Genomic DNA, 22,160 nt, shown 5'->3' with positions numbered 1-22,160 from the left:
AGAATATGAACCCACCGAATCCAGCAGGAGCAGAGGACACCGAGGACCCACAAGAGGAGGAAGTGGCAGGCAGAACGGACGCCGTAGGACAGAGATGCCAATGCTGACAAGTAAGAGCAGGTGAGTACAGCAATGGACGCACTACAAAGAGCAAACATCCAAGTGCAGCGCACAGCCCTAAAGGCTATGTGCTCCACCCCTTAAAGGGACTCCACAGCGGGGGTCCACAGCACAGCTTCACACCATTTTTGTTCATCTGGAAACATAGAAGGTGACTGCCTGAGGAGTAAACAACCGGTTCAAAACATCCAAGTCTCCGACATCTGAGACCATGCAACAAGAAATCAGGCACAGCACCATTACCAGTTCCGCTGACAACTCTGCGTGAAAGGTATTAATTCCTCTGCCATGATTGAAATAGATTCAAAACAAATATTTACATCCCATAAATTAGAATACTTATGTTACGGAGACAAAGCCAGGTGGATACCCCTCAAAAGTTTGCATACCAACAGGTTTTCTCCCACTGAGAACCCCTGAACTGGGAAATGACCCGCAGAGATGGCAAACTGTCAAGAACTAACTATGTGATAAGCCATGGCTTCTGAAGCCATGGAGGCTAAAAAATGCAGGATGAGAACAACATTGCACCCCATAGGATCCTCTTTGTGTTAAAAACACCAACAAACCCACTTAGTCCATGCAGATTTGTACCACTTGGAGGTTCCCTCAACCCAAGCCAAGGCCAATAGGCATCCAGCTTCTCGTGAAAGCCCCAGGACTCTCCATCTCTCCAGATAACTCTCCAAGCCATCAGAGGTAGACGGCCTTCGAGTATTAGCGGTTGCTTCCGATTCTGAAGAACATCTGGCTCGTGGGGAAGAGGGATTATAGAATCCCAAGAAAGTTCCAGAAGAATTGGAAACCATATTTGAGATCTCCAAACTGGCGTGATCACCACAACCTGTACCGTCTCCCTCCTCACTTGCGCTGCCAACGGCATGATCATGGCGAACGGAGGGAAGGCATAGCCCTTTTCCTTTGATCAATCCTGTAGAAATGCATCTATCACTGCTGCCTGTGGGTCCGGCTTCCACCTGAAATACAGAGGAATCTGGTGATCCAATTGAGAGGTGAAAAGATCCATTGTAAAAGGACCCCAACGGGCATTGAGCTTGGAAAAGATTTGAGGATCTAGTTGACGTAAACTTGCCGGGCCACTCTCTTTAACACCAGTCCACTATCTGGTTGGAGGCCCCGCAGAAGGTACTCCGCTGTGACCAATATGTTGTTGGTCATACAGTACAACCAAAAGTCCTTCGCCAGATCCGCTAAGACTTTGGTTCTAGGGTCGCCCAGGTGGATTATGTAGCAAACCACTCATAGATTGTCCATCTTTAACAGTACAAAACTGTTCACCTTGTCCTTGGTCCAACATCGAACTGCGAAGGAGCCCTCCATCTGCTCCAATTGCTCTTCTGTGGATAATTTCCCACCAGTGAAAGTCGTCGCAGTGCACTCCCCAACTGGATCCACGGGTGTCCAACTCGGTAATAAGGTCTGGGTCGGAATCAAACATGGCGGAACCATTCCAGTCCTCCATGTGGGCCAGCCACCAAAGCATTTCAGATTTCACCTTCTCTGTCACAGGAACGTGTTCAGAATACTGAAGGCCCCTGCATAGGTGGAAAGCCTTGAGCCTTTGTAGGGCCCTGTAGTGTAGAGGTCCCTGAAAAATTGCCTGAATAGAGGAGGCTAAGAGCCCTATTATCTCGGCCACCTGATGTAGGGACGTCGGTGATCTGGAGATTGTCTTTCGCATTTCCCTGTGGATCTCTGCGATCTTTTGCGATGGCAAACTGAGAGTCCTGTTCACTAAATCGATGACAAACCCCAGAAAGGTGAGTTGTCTGGATGGCATCAGCAGAGACTTGTTGGCGTTGACAAGGAAATCTAGGTTTTGCAGGAGAGAAATCGCATACTGCAGGTGGTCTCTCAACCTGAAAGGGCATTGGTCCATTAGTAGGAGGTCGTTCAGATAAATGATCAGATGACATCCCCTCACTCGTAGGTGTTGCACTACCAGTTTCAGTACCTTGGTGAAACACCAAGGGGCTGGGGAGAGACCGAATGGTAGGGATTTGAATTCGTAGATCAAACCATTCCACTGGAATTGTAGAAAATGTTGATATGGTGGAAAAAATGGAATTGCCAGGTAAGTATCCCGGAGGTCAAGATGTATCATCCTATTGTCCAGAGGGAGCAAGTCGCAAAGTGGATGAATACCCTCCGTCTTGAAGTGCAGCTAAACCAAGCAGGCATTGAACTTGCTCAGATTGATGACTGTACATTGTCCCCAAACCCTGTTTTTCCACTGTGAATAAATTACTCAGGAAGCATTGAGGGTGCAAGCTGGAAGGAGCGATAGCCTCCTTGGTGAGCAGGTCCTTCACCTCTTGATCCACCAAGGCCATTTGATCCTATGAGAAAACCAGCAGACATTGCCAGGAGAGTTGGACCGGGTTAACCTAGAACTCTATTTGGAAACAGCGGATGGTTTGAAGTACCCAGGTGTCTGCGGTAAGAGACTCCCAATTGTGGAGAAATTCTGTCAGCTGCCACACTACAGTAAGGAGGAATCTAAGAGAACACTTACCAGTTTGGGATCCTTAGAGGTGACCTCTGGGAGTCCATCAAATGCCTCTTCCTCTTTGGCCCCTTCAGGGCCTGAGTGAGGTTGGTCCTGACCTTTGTGGTATCCTTGTCCCTTTGTAAGGTCTTGCATGTAGAAACGGCCAGTCGAGCGCCCTCTACCATGACCAGCCCCAACAAAAAGTCATGGTTGGAAGACCTGTTTGATTGAGGACGGGTCGTTATCAAAAGCAGTGAAGGCGGTGACAAATTTGGACAGTTCTTTGATAAATGGCTCGCCAAAGAGGCTCCCTGGTGCCACAGCCCTGGCCTCTGTGGAAGCGAGATCCACGACTTTGGGGTACAGTTCAATAAGTATTGACCAGCACCTCACCGCCAAGAGGGCGCAATTGGCATTTTCCAGAAAAATGAGTGCACTTATGGCCCACTGCAAAACACTCTGAGAGAGCGGGGAGCCAGAGGAATCAGCAACACTGAAGGATGATGGACGAAGTGCTGAAACTTTTCCAACAATTACCCCCAGTCACAGATCTGGGTAAGATCCATCGTTCTTTTGCTCACCATGCCAACCCAGTTTGGACCCAGCAATAGGCAAATCAGTCTTGACCCTGTTCCCCATGGGAACAGTCCACCCCAAACTGCCAGGACAGGTCCTCCCTGGACCAGAAACAAGCATCCTGGGACCTGTTTCAGGGTATCACCCTTCATCAACCAGGCTAGCTTGAATCCAGTGGCACAGTGAGCACAGGTCCCACGCCTGGGCATACCCTTCCCACTTAGGGCAACTTTAGCAACAAAAAAAGATGATGGGCAGAGTGCTGAAACTTTTGAAACACTCACCCTCAATCACAGATCTGGGTTTAATCCATCGTACTTTTGCTCACCATGCCACCCCAGAGGGTTTAGCCTGTTGGGCCAACTCCAGAACTTTAGTGAGAGACTTGGTGATGTTCAGCAATTTGTCCCGGCAGGACTTTCAGGTCCTGTCGATCCCTTTCTTGGGATCCCAAATGAATTTCTGGAGGAAGGTGGCCATTCTAGGGTCAATCTCTGGGTTGTAAGAGACTTTGCCTGGCAAAAAAGGATTGAGATACTCGGCCTGCAATTTTACATGGACGTCCTTATCTAAGGGTTTTTTGAGTTGATGAGCTACATTCACACTTACTCTGCCGGAGAGAAACCACTCTGAGGACCGAGGGTGGACTAGCTCATCCGAGTCCAACAGGTCAGAAAGTTCCTGAACCCCGTGAGGGGAGTCTGAGGACCCAGTAGAAGATGGACCTAATTCATAGGTCTAATCCCCTCGTGAGTCACTGTCATCTGCATCTGCTGAGGGCAAACCTTTGAGGGTTTCTTTTGGGGTGCACAAGGCTTCCAGGGAGTTTCCCAGGTGGGGGGACTGGGACAGTCTGGAAAGCCTGTTCAACCCTATCAAATGCAGTCAGGTCCACACCTGACTCAATCCTACGTTTTGGGGGGCGTTGCGCCAGCTGTTCTATGCCCATGGGACGACTCTTGGGTTGGAGGAGTGGAAGATTAAGGGGAACCCGGCACGCATATGCCAACTGTAGGAGACACCTCTCCAGAGCTTCAATGGTCGAAGCCACATCCTGATGGATAGAGGAATCCATGGCCTCACAGAACTCATTATCAATAGGGAGGACCGAAATGGTCTCCTCCTCCACATAGCCATCCTCCATATCTATATGACAGAGGTGGTAGTGCAGGGAAGGGCAAACTTTGGTCTGATTACAGGGCCAAAATCAACTGGGTGTAGGCCCAGCAGATAATGTGTGACAGAGTACCAGAAGGCTGGACAGAGCCAGGACGTGACTAAGTACCTGATTAGGTATATAGACTAGGTGATAGCACAAAGTGAAGGTCTAGAGAGGCCTGGACCTAGACAGGATATTATGGGAGTGACAAGTCACTGCAATGTTAGGGCCTGGACCATGGCAGGAAACTAGGGTTTAGACAACACCAGCCTGGTTATGGTGTAATCTCCTGGGGACAACCTCTCTAATTTATGGGGAATAAATATGATAGGTGCGCCTGGGCACGGCCCTTAGCAGCCAAAACAACGTGCAATGAACGATTGCTAAAGCAAAAAGAAAAGTGCCTGAGACAGGCCCGGTAACTACACACCCTGTATATGGGCGTCCGCTGCTGACGTTTGTAAGTAATTCAAGACCCCTGCTGCGGCATCAGGGCTTCAGAAGCACTGGGGCTGTGAGGCACGAAATGCGGGGAGAGCGCCTCTCTTGGACCTGGCCCTTTTTGCAGGGTCATCCCCAAACCTTTTGCCTACTTCTGCCTATTTTTCCTGACCAGTTTGTGTTGGCTTTAGGACTCTGACCACTTTACCACTGCTAACCAGTGCTAAAGCGCATATGCTCTCTGTCTAAATTGTATTGATGATTGGTTTATTCATGACTGGCATATCTGATTTACTGGTAATAGCCTAGTAAAGTGTGAGGTGCAACCAGCCCAGCTGTCAAACTGACCCAGACAGGGAATCCACAAACAGGTAGAATCACAGAAATGGTATAAGTAAGAAAATGCACACTCCAGATGTCCATCCGCTCCCAAAGGGAATCTACACTTTAATCAGATTTAAAAGTAGCCCCAATGTTAACCTATGAGAGGGACAGGCCTTGCAACAGTGAAAAACGAATTTAGCAATACACAAAGGGAGCTGGGGTGTAGCCTGCATATCCTGATGACCCATCTGTGCTAGGAGGGAGGGGAGGGGTGGTCACTCACACCTGAAAGGGAGCTGGGGTGTAGCCTGCATGTCCTGATGAGCCATCTGTGCTAGGAGGAAGGGGAGGAGTGGTCACTCACACCTGAAAGGGCTGTGCCTGCCCTCACACAATGCAGTCTCCAACCGCCTGGTGAGTGTCTGGGGCCTGGCCTGGGCAAGTCAGGATTTCTCATTCAAGAGAGAATTTGCTTTGCAGTAGGCCTACTTCAAAGGCGAAATTGGGTATAAGAAGGGCACCCAAACCACAGACTGCAGAACACTTCTGGAAACCAAGAGGAACCTCTGCCAGGAGAAGAGCTGAAGAGCTGAGGAAGAAGAGCTGCCCTGCCTGTGATTTGTGGAGCTATCCTGCAGTTGCTGCTTCTGCAAGAGTAAAGGTCAAAGACTGGACTTTGTGTGCCTTCCATCATGTGAAGATCTCCAAGGGCTTGGTTTAGAGCTTGCCTTCTGTTGTTTGAAGTCTAAGGGACAGCAAAGACTTCTCTCTGCCAGCACCTGGAGACTCTGGACAGACTCCTACTCTGCCCTGTGGTGCCCATCCAGCTCCTGGGACCCTGAAAGGAGAAGCTGGCAGCCTAAGAGGAAATCCACGCACAGAACTCTGTGCAGGGAAAAGATCAATGCGACTCCGATCTGCGGCTGTAAAATCGACGCACCGCCGGCTTCGCGGATGAAAATCGACACTCGTCTGCTATGCGACCAAAGAATAGACGCACGGAGCTGGAGAAACAACGTGCAGCATCGCTGACGGAGGCTGGTGAGATCGCAACCCACGCTGAGTGGTTTTCAGATAATCGTGCAGCTGGATTTCTGACGCAAGTAGTGCTGGGTGTGTAAAAACAACACAAGGCCTGCCCGGACCTGAGAGTGCTGACCGGATCAACACATCGCTCTCCTGCGGAGAGAAGAAACGACACGTCCCGACCCGATGAAAGAAGAAACAATGCAAGGTCTCGCTCGTCAGTGAAATAGACGCATCACAAGCCCCTTTTTGATGCGCACTCGCCTGTGCGAGGTTATTTATGGTGCAAGGTACATTTTCACGCTAACAGTGTTAGTGTGTGTTTAAAACTACATGAAGACTCTTTTTGCTTTTTAATTGATAACTTGACTTGTATATTGTGGATTTTTGTTGTTTTTGTGTTCTTTTGTTTAGATAAACATTCTCTATTTTTCTAAACCTGTGTTGTGTCATTTTGTAGTGTTTTCCTTAAGATACTGTGTGTGTTGGCACAAATAATTTAAACCTAGCACTCTGAAGTTAAGCCTACTCCTCGTGCCAAGCTACCAAGGGGGTAAGCAAGGGTTAGCAGAGTGTGATTCTCTTTTACCCTGACTAGAGTGAGGGTCCTTGCTTGGACAGGGGGTAACCTAACTGCCAACCAAAGACCCCATTTCTAACAACTACTGTTTTCAGTGCAGACCATTACTTGACCACATTCTGTTTTTTCCTCCTTTGTTCTATGGTGTCCTCCTGTATGTATTGTTGATACTTGGGATTCTGGTTAGTGGTTACATCTGTGAGGCCTTGTCAGAATGGAAGTCAACTTCTGGCACCTATACAATGAGGGAGTTAAAATGTTTCTGCAAGGAAAGGGGACTGGCTGTGAGGAGAAGGTTGTCAAGGGAGGATCTGGAGTCAGCCCTGTTTTGTTCTGAGCTAAAATGCTGGCAAGCAACACTACCAGATGATTCTGAGGAGGAGGACTACTCTGAAAGTGAGGGCAGTGGCCCTGTGAAGGAACCAGAGAGAGAGGGGTGGCTCTGAGCTAGTGATCAGAGGCAGACAGAGCTGGATGAAGAGCTTGGGAGAGCTGAAGCAGAGAGAGCCTTAGCCAAAGAAAAATACATGTTTGTATCTCATGAACTGAGCTTTGGAGAGCTGAAGCTGGAAGCCATGAGGGCTGAGTCCAGTTCAGATGGTCGTAGCAAAAGTGTGTCATCCAGTACTAAGGAAGAAATGCACATGCCCACAGACTTGGTGCCCAACTTGAAGGAGGGGGATGCCATACACCAGGAGGTTCAGGTTTTTGAGGTAGCTTCAGTGGTACAAAGGGTCCCTGAGGTGGATTGAGGAACTGGCATGGCGGGGGGGTCATATTCCTAGTGGTGGGAGGGACGCTCTACTGTCTCTAGGTGAGAGTGACAGAGGGAGGGGTTCCTCCCCAGGTAGAAGTCCTGGTTGTGAAATATGGAGACACCCCAGAAGAGTGTGGGTTGAGTGTCGTGGACAGTCAGATTCTGTCTCACCAGTCTCAGGAGGTTGATGTGGGGTACTTTTTCAAGATGGTGATGTGGAGGGTAGTTTGGGTAACACATGTGAGGGGCTGTGTGATGTGATTGCTGGAGAGCAAGTGTTTACTCCTTGTTTTCTAGAGCAATGCCAACACCAGGTGGAGTGTGAGTTCTCTGACCCCAGGTAAACTGCACTGGAGGCAGACCTCTGGGTGAGTGCCAGAGTCTGATAAGGCATTTAGGGATGCTCATGAAGGGAGTGTCTCAGGTTTTCCCTAACCAAGGGAGGTGGAGGAGGTTTTCAGTGACCTAGGTAGGTCCCTGAGTAGTGGGGTGGGTGAGGGGTCCCATGTCCTGTCTCAGAGGAGAGAGAATAGGGGTGGGCTGGGTCCCAGTCTGCCCGATACCCAGTCCCAGAGCCTGGAGGGCTCCATGAGGAAATGCCAAGGGGAAGGCTAGCCTGCACCGTAGGGCCATCTACTGAAGGGGACCCCATAGTGTCAGGAAGACTTGCGGGGTGGCTGACACCAGCATCCCGCCAGTCCTGGTGCCTGGCAGTACCACTCCAGAGTGGAGGGTGCGGGAAACCAGACAGGTGCGTGAGAGAGGGAGGCAGTCCCTAGTGGAGAACCTTGAGGGTGAGGGGTCAGCTCTAAGGACAGAGCTCCGCATGAATGACATTGGTGATATCACGTCTGGCCTGGGGGCTTTCATGCACTGTCAGATGGACAGGAGACTGGAGACCTGCACTAGGCAGAATCTTGCCCACCCCATGGGGAATGTGGTTACCTTGAGGGGGGGTAGGGTTACTCCCCCAGAAGTCCTGGCTTGCCAGGCAGTGGTTCAATCTAAGAGTACAGACCCTAGGCTGAATGGTCAGGTTTCAAGGGGTAAACTCTGGCCTGTTTGGGGGGGACGGTCTGCCCCAATCTGGGAAGTCCATCAGGGTATTGATTGGTCTCCCCTCGGATTAGGCTGGTGGGGGGTTGTGTTGGACCTGGACATTTTGGCAGGGTCATCCTCAAACTTTTTGCCTCCCTCCTCCAATTTTTTTCTGACCAGTTTTTGTTGGCTTTAGGACTATGGGCATCTTACCACTGCTAACCAGTGCTAAAGTGCATATGCTCTCTGTCTAAATTATATTGGTGATTGGTATATCCATGAACGGCCTATTTGATTTACTGGTAAGTCCCCAGCAGAGGTGTCCAGGACCTGTAAATCAAATGCTACTAGTGGGCCTGCAGCACTGACTGTGCCACCCACATGAGTAGCCCTGTTAACATGGCTCAGACCTGCCACTGCAGTGTGTGTGTGTGTGCAGTCTTGCACTGCCAATTAGACCTGGCTGGTGTACCCACTTGCCAGGCCCAAACCTTCCCTTTTATTACATGTTAGGCACTCCTAAGATAGGCCCTAGGTAACCCCATGGGCAGGGTGCAGTGTATGTTAAACGCAGGACATATACTGATGTGTTTTACATGTCCTGACAGTGAAATACTGCCAAATTCGTTTTTTGCTGTTGCAAGGCTACCTCTATCATATTTTAACATGGGGGCTGCTTTTAAATATCTTCTAAGTGCAGTTTCCCATTGGAAGCAGATGGAGGTATGGAGTTTGGGGTCTATGAACCCACAATTTAAAAATACACCTTTTGGTAGATTCTTTTTTTTTTTTAGATTGTCTGTTTGAAAATGCCACTTTTAGAAAGTGAGCATTTTCTTGCTTAAACCATTCTGTGCCTCTGCCTGCTTGTGTATTCCACATCTGGGTCAGACTGACAGTTGGGCTGTTGTGAATTTCCTCTAGACAGTGTCACAAAGGGAGCTGGGGTGTAGCCTGCATATCCTGATGAGTCTGCTGGGTTAGAGTGGGGAGGGATGAGCTGACATTTACACCTGAAAGGGCTGTGCCTGTCCTCACACAAAGCAGTCTCCGCCCCCCTGGAGTGTGTCTGGAGCCAGGCCTGGGCAAGGCAAGATCTTGTGAACAACAGAGACTTTCCTTTGAAGTTTGCAGAAGGCAGAAATGAGTATAAGTAGTAGACCCAAAACAGCAGACTTTCGGATTACTTCTGGAACAAAGAGGAACCTCTGCCAAGGAGAAGACCTGGAGAGCTGTAGGTGGAGCACTACTCCTTTGCCTATGAGTGTGCTTTGCTGGGTTGGCCTGCAGTTGCTGCTTCTGAATGGACTTTGCTGTGTTTTCCTGCATGTGAAGTGTCTCCAAGGCTTTGAAGTGTTCTGAAGTCTCAGGGCCATCAAAGACTTCCTCTGCCAGCACCTGGACTTTCTTGCTGAGTGTCAGAGTCACCAGATCCACGGGGTCTGTGCACGCTCCCAACACGTCCACCACTGAACAGCTCCAAGACTCTGATAGGTAAATCACAGAGACTGAGAGAGTTCAAGAGGGGAATAGGGGATTAGGAAGGGGAACAGCTGGGAAGGAGACCTGTAGTAAGAAAAAGGTTAGAACACACAATATGAAAATTATATCTCCTGAAATCAATACTAGACTATGATTCTAAGCCTAGTCACTCTGAAATCATGAACAATCTAAGAGTTAAGTTTAAAATGACTAAGTTTCAAAATAGCCGGATACCTGTAGGGGAATCAAGATGAATTAAATGAAACATTTCTTATTCAAGTACTTTCCTTTACATGAGAATCAGAAAAAACATTCTGACTACATTTTAAATCAGTCATATAAATCCTGTTTTGAGAATGTATACTAGGACCATACAATATTGCATATAGAAACTCTGGCCTTCTGAGTATTCTTAAAATGTTTCAACACAAATTGCGCATATTGCAGATATATATATATATATATATATATATATATATATATATAGTAAACACCATAAAAGGATTGTGCACCACGAATAACACAATATGGATTCAGGAAACAAATCACATAACTTGTCAGCTCGAATATTACATAACAAATATCTTAGAATAGTGGCATACAATAAACAACATGAATTAAACTCGAGGAGAGAATCGTGCGCCTTGCCAATTCGAGTGTTACCATGTAAAATACCAAGAAATGGTAGCACGCAATGAATATAAAAGTCAAATCATCATTAATCGAATTGCGCGTCTTGCCGATTCGTAAAACACTATGTAAATGTCAAGGAATGACAGCTCACAATAAATAACAAGATCAAAGTACAATGAAACGAATCGCGCTCCTTCTGCCGATTCTTAAGCCACCATGTAAATGTAAAGAAATGGTAGCACGCAATGAGCAACAAAGTTAAATGCTCATGAAATGAGTTGTACGTCTTGCCAATTCGTAAAACATCATGTAAATGTCAAGAAATAGTAGTGCGCAATGGACGAATCACGTGTCTTGCCAATTCTTAAGCCACCATGTAAATGTCAAGAAATGGTAGCGCGCAATGAATAACAAAGTTAAACCTTTATGAAATAAATTGCGCGTCTTACCTATTTGTAAACTACCATATAAATGTCAAGAAATGGTAGCGCGCAAGTAATTTGTTACTCATTTAAGAATTAAACCAAGAATATGAAAAATCTCAATAACGGTGTCGGGACAGTCCAACCACTGTCTTACCGCCTGGAACAATGATCACCAATGAAGGATGAGGGCAGAAGACTGGAAGATTCAAATAGGCCGCCGGGACAGGAGCTCAGGAAGAAGCTGCTGCTCTTCACCGGGACCTCTGAATATTGACCACTGGGAGTTGGGCTGGCTCTCTTTTATAGAGTCTTGGCCCAGCCCAGAACCACGCCCAGGCATGTTGCAGGGAAAGTCTCTGAAAGGCCCTGGAAAGGAGCCACAGCCTAACACACTCTGAAAACCTGCAGCAATACAGGGAGTGCAGAATTATTAGGCAAGTTGTATTTTTGAGGATTAATTTTATTATTGAACAACAACCATGTTCTCAATGAACCCAAAAAACTCATTAATATCAAAACTGAATATTTTTGGAAGTAGTTTTTAGTTTGTTTTTAGTTTTAGCTATGTTAGGGGGATATCTGTGTGTGCAGGTGACTATCACTGTGCATAATTATTAGGCAACTTAACAAAAAAAAATATATACCCATTTCAATTATTTATCATTACCAGTGAAACCAATATAACATCTCAACATTCACAAATATACATTTCTGACATTCAAAAACAAAACAAAAACAAATCAGTGACCAATATAGCCACCTTTCTTTGCAAGGACACTCAAAAGCCTGCCATCCATGGATTCTGTCAGTGTTTTGATCTGTTCACCATCAACATTGCGTGCAGCAGCAACCACAGCCTCCCAGACACTGTTCAGAGAGGTGTACTGTTTTCCCTCCTTGTAAATCTCACATTTGATGATGGACCACAGGTTCTCAATGGGGTTCAGATCAGGTGAACAAGGAGGCCATGTCATTAGATTTCCTTCTTTTATACCCTTTCTTGCCAGCCACGCTGTGGAGTACTTGGACGCGTGTTTTGGAGCATTGTCCTGCATGAAAATCATGTTTTTCTTGAAGGATGCAGACTTCTTCCTGTACCACTGCTTGAAGAAGGTGTCTTCCAGAGGAACTGGCAGTAGGACTGGGAGTTGAGCTTGACTCCATCCTCAACCCGAAAAGGCCCCACAAGCTCATCTTTGATGATACCAGCCCAAACCAGTACTCCACCTCCACCTTGCTGGCGTCTGAGTCGGACTGGAGCTCTCTGCCCTTTACCAATCCAGCCACGGGCCCATCCATCTGGCCCATCAAGACTCACTCTCATTTCATCAGTCCATAAAACCTTAGAAAAATCAGTCTTGAGATATTTCTTGGCCCAGTCTTGACGTTTCAGCTTGTGTGTCTTGTTCAGTGGTGGTCGTCTTTCAGCCTTTCTTACCTTGGCCATGTCTCTGAGTATTGCACACCTTGTGCTTTTGGGCACTCCAGTGATGCTGCAGCTCTGAAATATGGCCAAACTGGTGGCAAGTGGCATCGTGGCAGCTGCACGCTTGACTTTTCTCAGTTCATGGGCAGTTATTTTGCGCCTTGGTTTTTCCACACGCTTCTTGCGACCCTGTTGACTATTTTGAATGAAACGCTTGATTGTTTGATGATCACACTTCAGAAGCTTTGCAATTTTAAGAGTGCTGCATCCCTCTGCAAGATATCTCACTATTTTTGACTTTTCTGAGCCTGTCAAGTCCTTCTTTTGACCCATTTTGCCAAAGGAAAGGAAGTTGCCTAATAATTATGCACACCTGATATAGGGTGTTGATGTCATTAGACCACACCCCTTCTCATTACAGAGATGCACATCACCTAATATGCTTAATTGGTAGTAGGCTTTCGAGCCTATACAGCTTGGAGTAAGACAACATGCATAAAGAGGATGATGTGGTCAAAATACTCATTTGCCTAATAATTCTGCACTCCCTGTACATTGCAAAGGAACAGTATTTGTAAGCATATTAAAAATAAGATTTCAGGATTGAACTCTGCAATGCAATAGGTTAAACCACAACATATCAGCACAATGCATAAATTACGTTGTTTTGAGAGTGCTGGGTTTTTGCATTTTTGTCGCCAGTAGAGCGCGTACTGCTCTGGTGTTGACACTGAGACTCCTACCCTGCCATTTGGTGCCCACTCCAGTCCCTGGGCCCTTGAGAGGTGAAGCTGGAGGAACCAAGACTGAAATCCGTGCACAGGAGTCACATGGGGAAAAGTTTGACGCACCACCTGCAATGAGGCTGTAAATACGATGCACCACCTGCATCGTAGCTGAGAAATCGACACACCACCTGCATTGCAGCTGGAAAATCGATGCATCATCTGCATTGGGGCTGCAGAAACGACAAAACCCCTGCTTGCAGCTGCTAAAATTGGCGCAACCCCCATGCAGCGCGGTTCCTCATCACCGTGCAGCCAGGTTTTGCACGCATCGTCGGCGGGCGTCACAATCAACATGGACCTGCCCTGACACAAGGGTGCTCGTCCAGAAATCGCCACATCGCTCCTCTGCGAGGGAGAAAAACAACGTATTGCCTAGCCGACCGGCCTCACTTGCGGGTAAGGATTCGACGCATCCCTGACTTTTGTGACGTATGCACGCCCATGCGGCTTTATTTTTCATGCAAACCAGATACTTTGTGTAACAAACAGATCCATTGTTTTCTATGGAACAAGACTATTTTTACGTTAAAAAATCATAATTTTACTTGTGTATTTTTGGATTTCTGTTGTTTTGGTCTTGTTTGATTTAGATAAATATTGGCTATTTTTCTAAACCTGTGTTGTGTCCATTTTGTAGTGTTTTGCCTGTATTATTGTGTGTGTGGGTACAAATACTTTAAACATGACCCCTGAGATAAGCCTGACTGCTTGTGCCAAGCTACCAAGGGGGTGAGCAGAGGTTATCTTAGGTATGTATCTCACTTGCCCTGAATAGAGTGAGGGTCCCTGCTTGGACAGAGAGCAAACTGACTGCCAACCAGAGACCCCATTTCTATCAGCCAATATTTAGAATGAGACACCCTCCGCCTGTCAGAGAGACTCGCTATGTGCACGTCAAAGATGCCGGTCTGCCCTCTACAGGCTGCCGATTCTCACTGCACTTGCCCGATGAAAATAATCCCAGGGACACAGAGAGCAGAGTGTTTCCAGAATGCACTCTGTGGCGTGGCAAGACCTGTATGGAAATAACAGACACAATAAGGTAGCAATTACTAACGCACGTAATGGGAAGCGCTTATCTGTCTGAAAACAGGAAAGAAAGAGAAACTGTCAGGGAACAAGTAGGTATATATGGACATTGGCGGGACTGTTTATTTGGATATTTTTTCTGGTAGTTCTTTTCCATGGGAGTTATGGCAAAGGTAGTTTGTCTTTAAATACTGCTGAAAAGTTAAAAGGAAAGAAAGATGAGCATAATTCTCGCCTCCGGTCCTGACGTAGTCTCAGTTGCTAATTTTCAAGAACACTCTGGCCACTTTCTCATACACCACCTTCTTGAAAACTGCCAAACCCTTAAAACGTTTGTCCGATAAGGGACCAGCCATGCAGAATCTGTAACTGTCAGTCGAACACAGTATTTCCCCAACTTTCTATTGCATTATATATACTCAACTTACGTAGAACATCCCTAATGGTCCTGAAATATATGGCATTTTTAATCCCAGCAGATGCTTGACTACTGCGTTTACAGCATGTGTCGCTGCTCCAGTTGTCATTGAACTTATCACCGATTCAGTCATGAGGAACGTCAGCCTGTCCAACTGAAGAATAAACATGGCAACCTAGAAAATAAATGACAAACCAATATTATAAACCATTCTTTCAAATACGGTTTGCCTCAAGACACAATCAGAACATCATTACCGGTTACAGGAGTAAGAATAGTAGCACACAATGTATCAGCATTCTCATAAAATGTTTCCTTCTCAATCCTCAATGGGCCATATTCACGAAGGTAATATGGTTGCTGAACTGACAATTTTACGGCTATAAGGAAAACAAAAAGGTGGATGAAACTGCATTTACTACTGCAGATATTTATGTCATGAGTACAGTAATAAATTCACTCAAGGGTTGGGAAATGGGTATTCCAAGGCTTTATTTGCTTTGGAAGTTTCGGAATGGTCACAAACATGTAAATTTGTGGCCATTCCCAAACTCCTCTCCGACTTCTAACCACCATGGAAATGGTCAGAAATTTCCTCCAGCCAAGAGCAGAGTAACTCCTCTTCCATGACGGTGTAAAAGCTTTTGTGTGTTCAAACAAAAATATGAATTAATAATATCAGTTGCTCTGAACCTCAGTTTGCACATATATACTGACACAGAGTTATTATAACTGAAACAAGATAGTGATGTGTTAAATCTAAACAGGCCACAGTTAGGGATTGACGCCATCTTGTTCAGAACGCATGCGGTACCATGATGTTCATAATGTGTTTATATTTCTCGCCTGTTACTACTTGCAGTAAGATGTGGTTTGCTTCTGTATGAAAATGTTTTTGAGGAGCTTGCTAGAGGAAATCTTTTTAATACATTCTCCAAGGTCTTTCCTGCTCACACACTGTCTTGCAATCATGCACAGTTCTCTGTCAGTCATGCAACTAGTTTGTTCTAACACCTCCTAATGACATTAGGTTAGAAGGGACAAAGTATTCATGTAGGGAGTTAGTGCTAATTTGCTAGGTTCAGGTGACCTTTTTAAATGTGAAAATGCGATTTGCTGGAACAATGATCATTCCATGCTGACTTTGTAGTTCCTCTTGTCTATGCAATAAAATTCATATAAACCTGTGACTTTGGGGTGAGGCAGAAGACTCTTCCTGTGTCCCTAGGAAAAGTGCATGATTACTTACTGTTTTGCTGCACAGTTAAGACTTAGCATTTCTTCTGATGCATTTTAGTTTTTCTGTTTTGTACCATTTAATTCTCAGGAGAAACCTTCATAGCATGTCTAAATTATAATCTTGAACTCTCTTTTTGAGTCAGCACTTTCTTATTGACTATTTTGAAATGATATTTTGAATCGTGTGTCTTGCCTCATATACTTTGAGGATAACACCATCCCTGATCCATCCAATATTTGGGTGAGCCATTGTCCTATAGATTTACCAGGGCCCTGCCCACAACGCTGGGGCTGTAAGGATAGTTCTTTCACCATGGGGAAGGTGTTTTCGCCACAGAGACTCCATTCCATTTGAGTGAAGATATCCTCTATGGAGAACTCCACACAGGGGAACAAGGGCCATTGAAAAAAAGCCACATGCCATTCCCAGTAGTAAGCCTGGAAAACGTTGCCTCCTGTGAAATGATTTTTGATATCAAGCCCACATTTCACTCATGTTTTGCCATTATATTTTCTATCGATTTCTTCCTTGCAGAGAGGCGATATTACATACTTTAGGTGTTCATAGGGTATTGTCAATTCATGTTGAGATGATGACTTCCTTCAGAAGGGCTGAGTCCATGTTTGTGACATTTCATTTCACAGGACAAGGTTTACATCATTCTTCATCGACTTTGACTAGGTGGCTGTAACAAACAATTTTGTTTTCTTATGAAGAGGGCATGTCCTTACCAATACGTCTGCAAGGAAGATCTACCAGGGACATGGCTGAATTCAGGGCAGTGTTGAAAGGTGCAGCAATGTAAGATGTGTGTTTGCTGCCACGTGGGCTACTCCTCATACACTTATGAACCATTATTGTCTGCAAGTGAGAGAGATAGTTTCAGTGAACTTTGGTGAAAAGTTTCTGAATGCAGTTGTGTCTAAAATTGGTATGTTTATATTAAATTACATGGTGTTGCAATATAGCCCTCGTAAAATCTGTTTGTTTCTGGTTGCTGGTTACTGCTTGTGCATATGCGCATTCTGTAGCGACTAGGGCGAGGAAGACAGAAAAGGAGGTAACAACCCAGTTACTTACAGGTAATCATCATTACTCCAAGTTCAAGTCTTTCTTATTTCACAGTTCTGTGCTGCCTTCCCAGTCCTACCAAGGGTTTGGACTGACAACCAGAAAATATTATTTAAGAATTAGATATTGAAGTTTTTTCTTTAATGTATTTGTTACTTACAGGAAGTGATGCCTGTGTAGAACCTTTTTATGAAGAGGAAAAACGTCATTTTTGAAGTGGATTTGAGTGTATGCGTGGATAAGTGCACAATGTCTGTGGCAAGAGTGTTATTTCATTCAGTAAGGAATGGGACAAAGAAGACTTGATCTCGGATTCATGAAGATTACCTGTAAGTAAACAGGTCATTTCCATGCATACTCAAGAGTGTCGTTGTGATTTTCCAAAAAGTCAGAGGTTTATTCAAATTGTGAATCAGGCCCTGCAACACGCTAATATCTGGGAGTTAACTTCATGCATTAGCAAAGTGCAGATCTATTCTAAATACAAGATTAAAGGCCTGATTATATCTTTGGCTTACGGCACTCTGTCCATTAGAAGGGTGGAGTACACTACCTCTGCCACCCTGAGGGACTACCACCTGCCAAATTTAGAGATAACTGCCAGTCTAGCGGTCATCTCTGTACCTTTAAAGGAACCGCCATCACAGCGGTCTCCTTCCAGGTACAAAAGGTTTGGTGGACAGCTGCCATCAGTTTTGATGGTTGTTCACTAAGGGCCATATGTACCAACACATTTTCCCATAGACATAGAATGGGTAAAACCCTTTGATACATCTGGCCCCAAACCTCTTAACTGTTTTTGTATTTCAGAACCAAACTCCCAAAGTGGGTGTTTGTTTCTAAAAATACAAAAAACACATAACCACCACAACCTGGGAGTTGGCACCTAGGGTGTGATGCTCATTATTTGTTTTTAGTTGTCCCTCACCATTTTACCTGGTAGTAACTGAAATTAAAAACACAATACATGTGTACCTTATAGAAAACAGGAAGGGTAATGGCATATCTCCAATGGTCCCTACTCTGTCACATTGTCAATGGAAGCTTTCTGTCAATAAAGCCAAAGGGGGCTTTGGCCACTGAAAGGTCATGGTCTGGCCCTTTCCACGTGAGGAGAGTAGATATAGAGTTTGATTGACAGGATACTTCATCTCACCTACAACGGAGTACCCTGTCCGCCAAACTCTAAATTAGGCCCTAAATCAACTATAAAAACATTTTCCACATTTCTTTCTGTTTTTGGATGTCAAGTAAAATGAATTAAACAGTGTATTTTGCGATATACATGATAATTAAAAATCGAAAGTGGCAAACTGACCCACTGACCAACTAAGAAAAAAAAAAAATGTATTTTGGATTTTATACAACTGTTTAAATACGTTAGTTATATTTAAAGTGATGGATGCAACAGTCCGAGAAAACAAAAAAATGAAGTCTCATGCCATACAAAGTCATGGATGCACATGATTACAGAGGCATATTTATTGTGAGTGCATATTTAATGTGACTGCAGCGGGTGCAGTGACCCAGAAGTGTTAGTAGCCCATTGCATCCCAATTATGGCATTATGGATATTATCACACAGGCATTTAACATCATTGTGTGCCCACTTAGTTGCCATTATGAAGGCTACCAGATGTATGTATTATCTCTTGTCAAGAGAAAGCTATGTTACAAATTGTGAACCCACCTAATTTACCACTGGAGGCCCTGATTAGTAACGTATGATGTGTGTACCATCACAGTGCTTTTAGTCTCGTCCCCAAGTTTGGTTGCCATCAAACTTTTTATCCCAGACGTACTGATTTAAAACACTTTTGGGGAAGAGTGAGATGTTTTCAGGCTTCTTCCACAAATTTGTATCTTTATCTTCAATAAATTGTAAACATCTATTAATCTGAGTCAGCCATGGTATGTTATGTACATAGTCCAATGCAATGCATAATTATATCCTGGGTTAGTTGGGCATCTGGTTTTCACCAGGCTGAACACCAAAGTAGCAGCAGTTTGGCCTCTGTGATATCTGATATAGGATGGATGTCCAGCTCTATATGGACAATAGTTCTGGGGGTTGATTGTGGTACCGATAACAGCCTTCTCAAAAACTTGGCTTCTTAATTTTGCAGGATATAATTATCTCCCAGCCCCAAGATGCCTGCACCATATTTTGCAGCAGATACCGTCTCGGCACTATAAAGTGTTACCATTACTGGTATAGGTTTATTCCCTAGTTTGGCGTCAAACATAGATATCCCCTCATTGTTCCTAGACATATTCACTGCACTAACCAGTCTATTCAGATTCCAACCCCCATTATCTGAGAACCTCAAGCCAAAGTAACAAAATTGCTTCATGCTTGCAATCGTGTTACCCTTTAAATAAAAGGGATAACTTTTCCCTTTTTTTATAAATGTCATGAAATTGTAAATGTTTTCCCGGATTGAGCTTTAGATCAATACTTTCTATAATATCCCAAAAGAATTAACGAGGGCATGCAGGCAAGTTGGAGTTAATGCCATTAGAACAGCACCATCTGCATACAGTAGGATCAGGGTGGGTCTGGATGGAAATTCAACACCAAGTGACTACAGTTGTTCACCAATGCCATTAATATAAAATGAAAGGAGGAAAGGGGCTTACCCCCTATATACCTTAAATGGTCTAGTTAATTCCCCCTGCATTCAGTACCCTACCCCTTGCCGTCACATTGCTATACATATCTGCAAGTTGTGAAATGTTCTCTGTTGGGGCCTCTAATGTGGACATTCATGTCCATAATTTATTGTGATTAACTAAGTCAAAGGCACTGCTTAGGTCCATGAAACACATGTAGAAGTTACCTGCCCTAGCCTTTATATACTTCCCTATTAGGAAGTTTATATTAATGCATTGCTCCAGGGTTGCTAAGCCCTTTCTAAAACCGTACTGTGCTTGTAATAGAATGTTGTAATCCTCAGCCCAGGCCTCTAATCTTTCCAATAAGACCCTTCCTAAGATTTTTGCTGAAGATTTGGGCAGTGAAATAGGTCTATAACATTTTGGATCTTGTTTGGTACCCTTCTTGAATATTGGAATAATTAGGGATTGGGACAAAGAAGGGGGCACTCTGCCCAACCCAGTCGCATTACACACAAGTGTAAGAAATGGGGCTCAAAGTTCCAGGAGATACTTATAAACATCTATGGGGACTCCATCTGGGCTGGGTGCTTTTCCGGGGGAGATTTAGCTAGTGCTCCCTGTACCATTTCTATATTAAGGTTATTCCAGATTGGGTTATGCACAATGGCAATTCACCTTTATGATCTTGATGTATGGAGGGCGTAAAGATCGAGGAAAAATGGTCCACCAAAACATCTGCTGGAATTGAGTTCTCAAGGTTCAGGACAATCATATTTAAGAAAGGGAGTGTTGCTAGCTTTCCAAAATAGTGTATTATCTTTGGTGTGGGCAGCCTGTACTAGGCTTGGCCAAGCTATTTCGTGTAAGTTCTTTTTTCCTGCATTAGTAGCCAGTTTGTATCATGTTCTACTATTTTGGACAGCTACCCAATCCCTTGGGTAAATATGCAGCTGCTTAATGAGATTCCTGCATGCCTTTGTGCAGGTGCGGTCAAACCACCTCTTTAGCTCTTGTTTTTTGCCTCCAATGACTTTGCTTAGACATTGGTTATCAGATTTGGAAATCAAGATGTGTGCATCGATCATTGAGGCAATATCTGCATTAACTTCCAAGCAGTAATGAAGATGATCTTTGTTCTCTCTTATTACATCTAACATAAAATAGGAGCGATCAACTTCTGCCCATTTAAACCTTACCGTGTTTTGCCCTACTGGTTCGAAGTGTGCTATTGTGTCCATGTTATTATTCAAAGGGGAAGTCAACAGTAGTGTTAAAATAAGGGGATTATAGTCGCTGACACAGTTGTTCCCTACCACCAGATTATTTGGTATCACACTGTGATTTCTAGAAACCAACAAATGGTTAATATTACTCTGCCCTCATAGTCCAAAAAAGGTAGATAAAACACAACTATCACCTGTAGTGTATGGAACCGTAAGGTTCGGGTCATACTTTATTCAGAATGGTACCATACAAAGAATGATTAAAATGTTCAATATCTCCCTGGAAGGAATCACTAAAACCACAAACCTTGCTCAGAGTTACTGTACATTTGGATAAATTAAAATCTCCTGCTCATATTATAAACATAGCTTTCGCTTTATCAGAGAAGAAGCTCTCTAATGTATTGCCCAAAACTTCTACAACCTTGTCCTTGTACCATCAAAAATTTTAATATAATAGTTTACTATCAAGATATCAGGATTTTTATCCAAACATAATAAAATGAGCTGGTAAAAGGGTGACACAAGGGATGTTTTAAGTATCCTAAATATCCTAAAAGGGACAGCAATAGAAATCAGAACAATTAGGCCACCCTTGATCTTCCCATTCTAGATACTGCTGCAGCTGTACATAGCGAAGTAAAGCCATCCATATCAACACTATCTGTGAGCCATCTGGGGCCCCCTTGACAAATTTCAACCAATCGTCTGTTTTTGGTTTGTTTGCCAAACTGGCTATATTCCAAGAAACTAATACCATTCTCCTAGTGGTGACTATTCCGCCGTCTGTTTCGCTAGGGTTAGAGTTTTCCTCTGCTACAATGTTGGTGTTTTTTTATATCTTCACTATGATGCATTGTTTGTTCTTTTGCTTTGTGTGTGGAATTCGGATTGGTAGAATTTGCAACAAAGTCTGTTTCCTCCAATGGACTCTTCTGACCATTAGTATTTCTTTGGATAGTAGGTTTACCGGACAAGTCCTTTGTGTGATCCAGTGTACCACTTTCTTTTTGACTCTCCACCAGATTCCCTTCTGACCGACTCAAAATGGGTACTCCTACTTGGATCAAGACATAAGGTGTAGACTCTGGGGAGGAAGTGAATAGCATCACCATATGGAGATTGAATTATTCCCCATTCTTGCTCTACTGCCTCCTGGGTTGCTCTAGCAATGTGTTTTAATAGGATTCACTGCAGCAAAGTGGGGTGGGTCTTTTGGTCCCCAGGGCTTGAGAGGTCTTAATTGATTGGGCCGTGTTTGCCTCTTGGCTCT

General features: G+C 44.6%; 1 protein-coding gene across 1 annotated transcript in view; it reads right to left on the bottom strand.

Moving 5' to 3' along the window:
* The window catches only part of SLC26A7 (solute carrier family 26 member 7), a 619,854-nt gene that overhangs the window by 250,431 nt on the left and 347,263 nt on the right, over window positions 1–22,160 (bottom strand). The window contains exon 4 of the mRNA XM_069219229.1: window positions 14,745–14,909. Coding sequence (XP_069075330.1) covers window positions 14,745–14,909 — 165 coding nt within the window. The remainder of the gene's footprint in view (window positions 1–14,744; window positions 14,910–22,160) is intronic.

Source organism: Pleurodeles waltl, chromosome 2_2 (assembly GCF_031143425.1).
Source record: "Pleurodeles waltl isolate 20211129_DDA chromosome 2_2, aPleWal1.hap1.20221129, whole genome shotgun sequence".
In the NCBI taxonomy this organism is placed as follows: Eukaryota; Metazoa; Chordata; class Amphibia; order Caudata; family Salamandridae; genus Pleurodeles; species Pleurodeles waltl.
The sequence above is the reverse complement of the archived record's forward strand: the minus strand, read 5'-3'. Positions and strand labels throughout refer to the sequence as shown.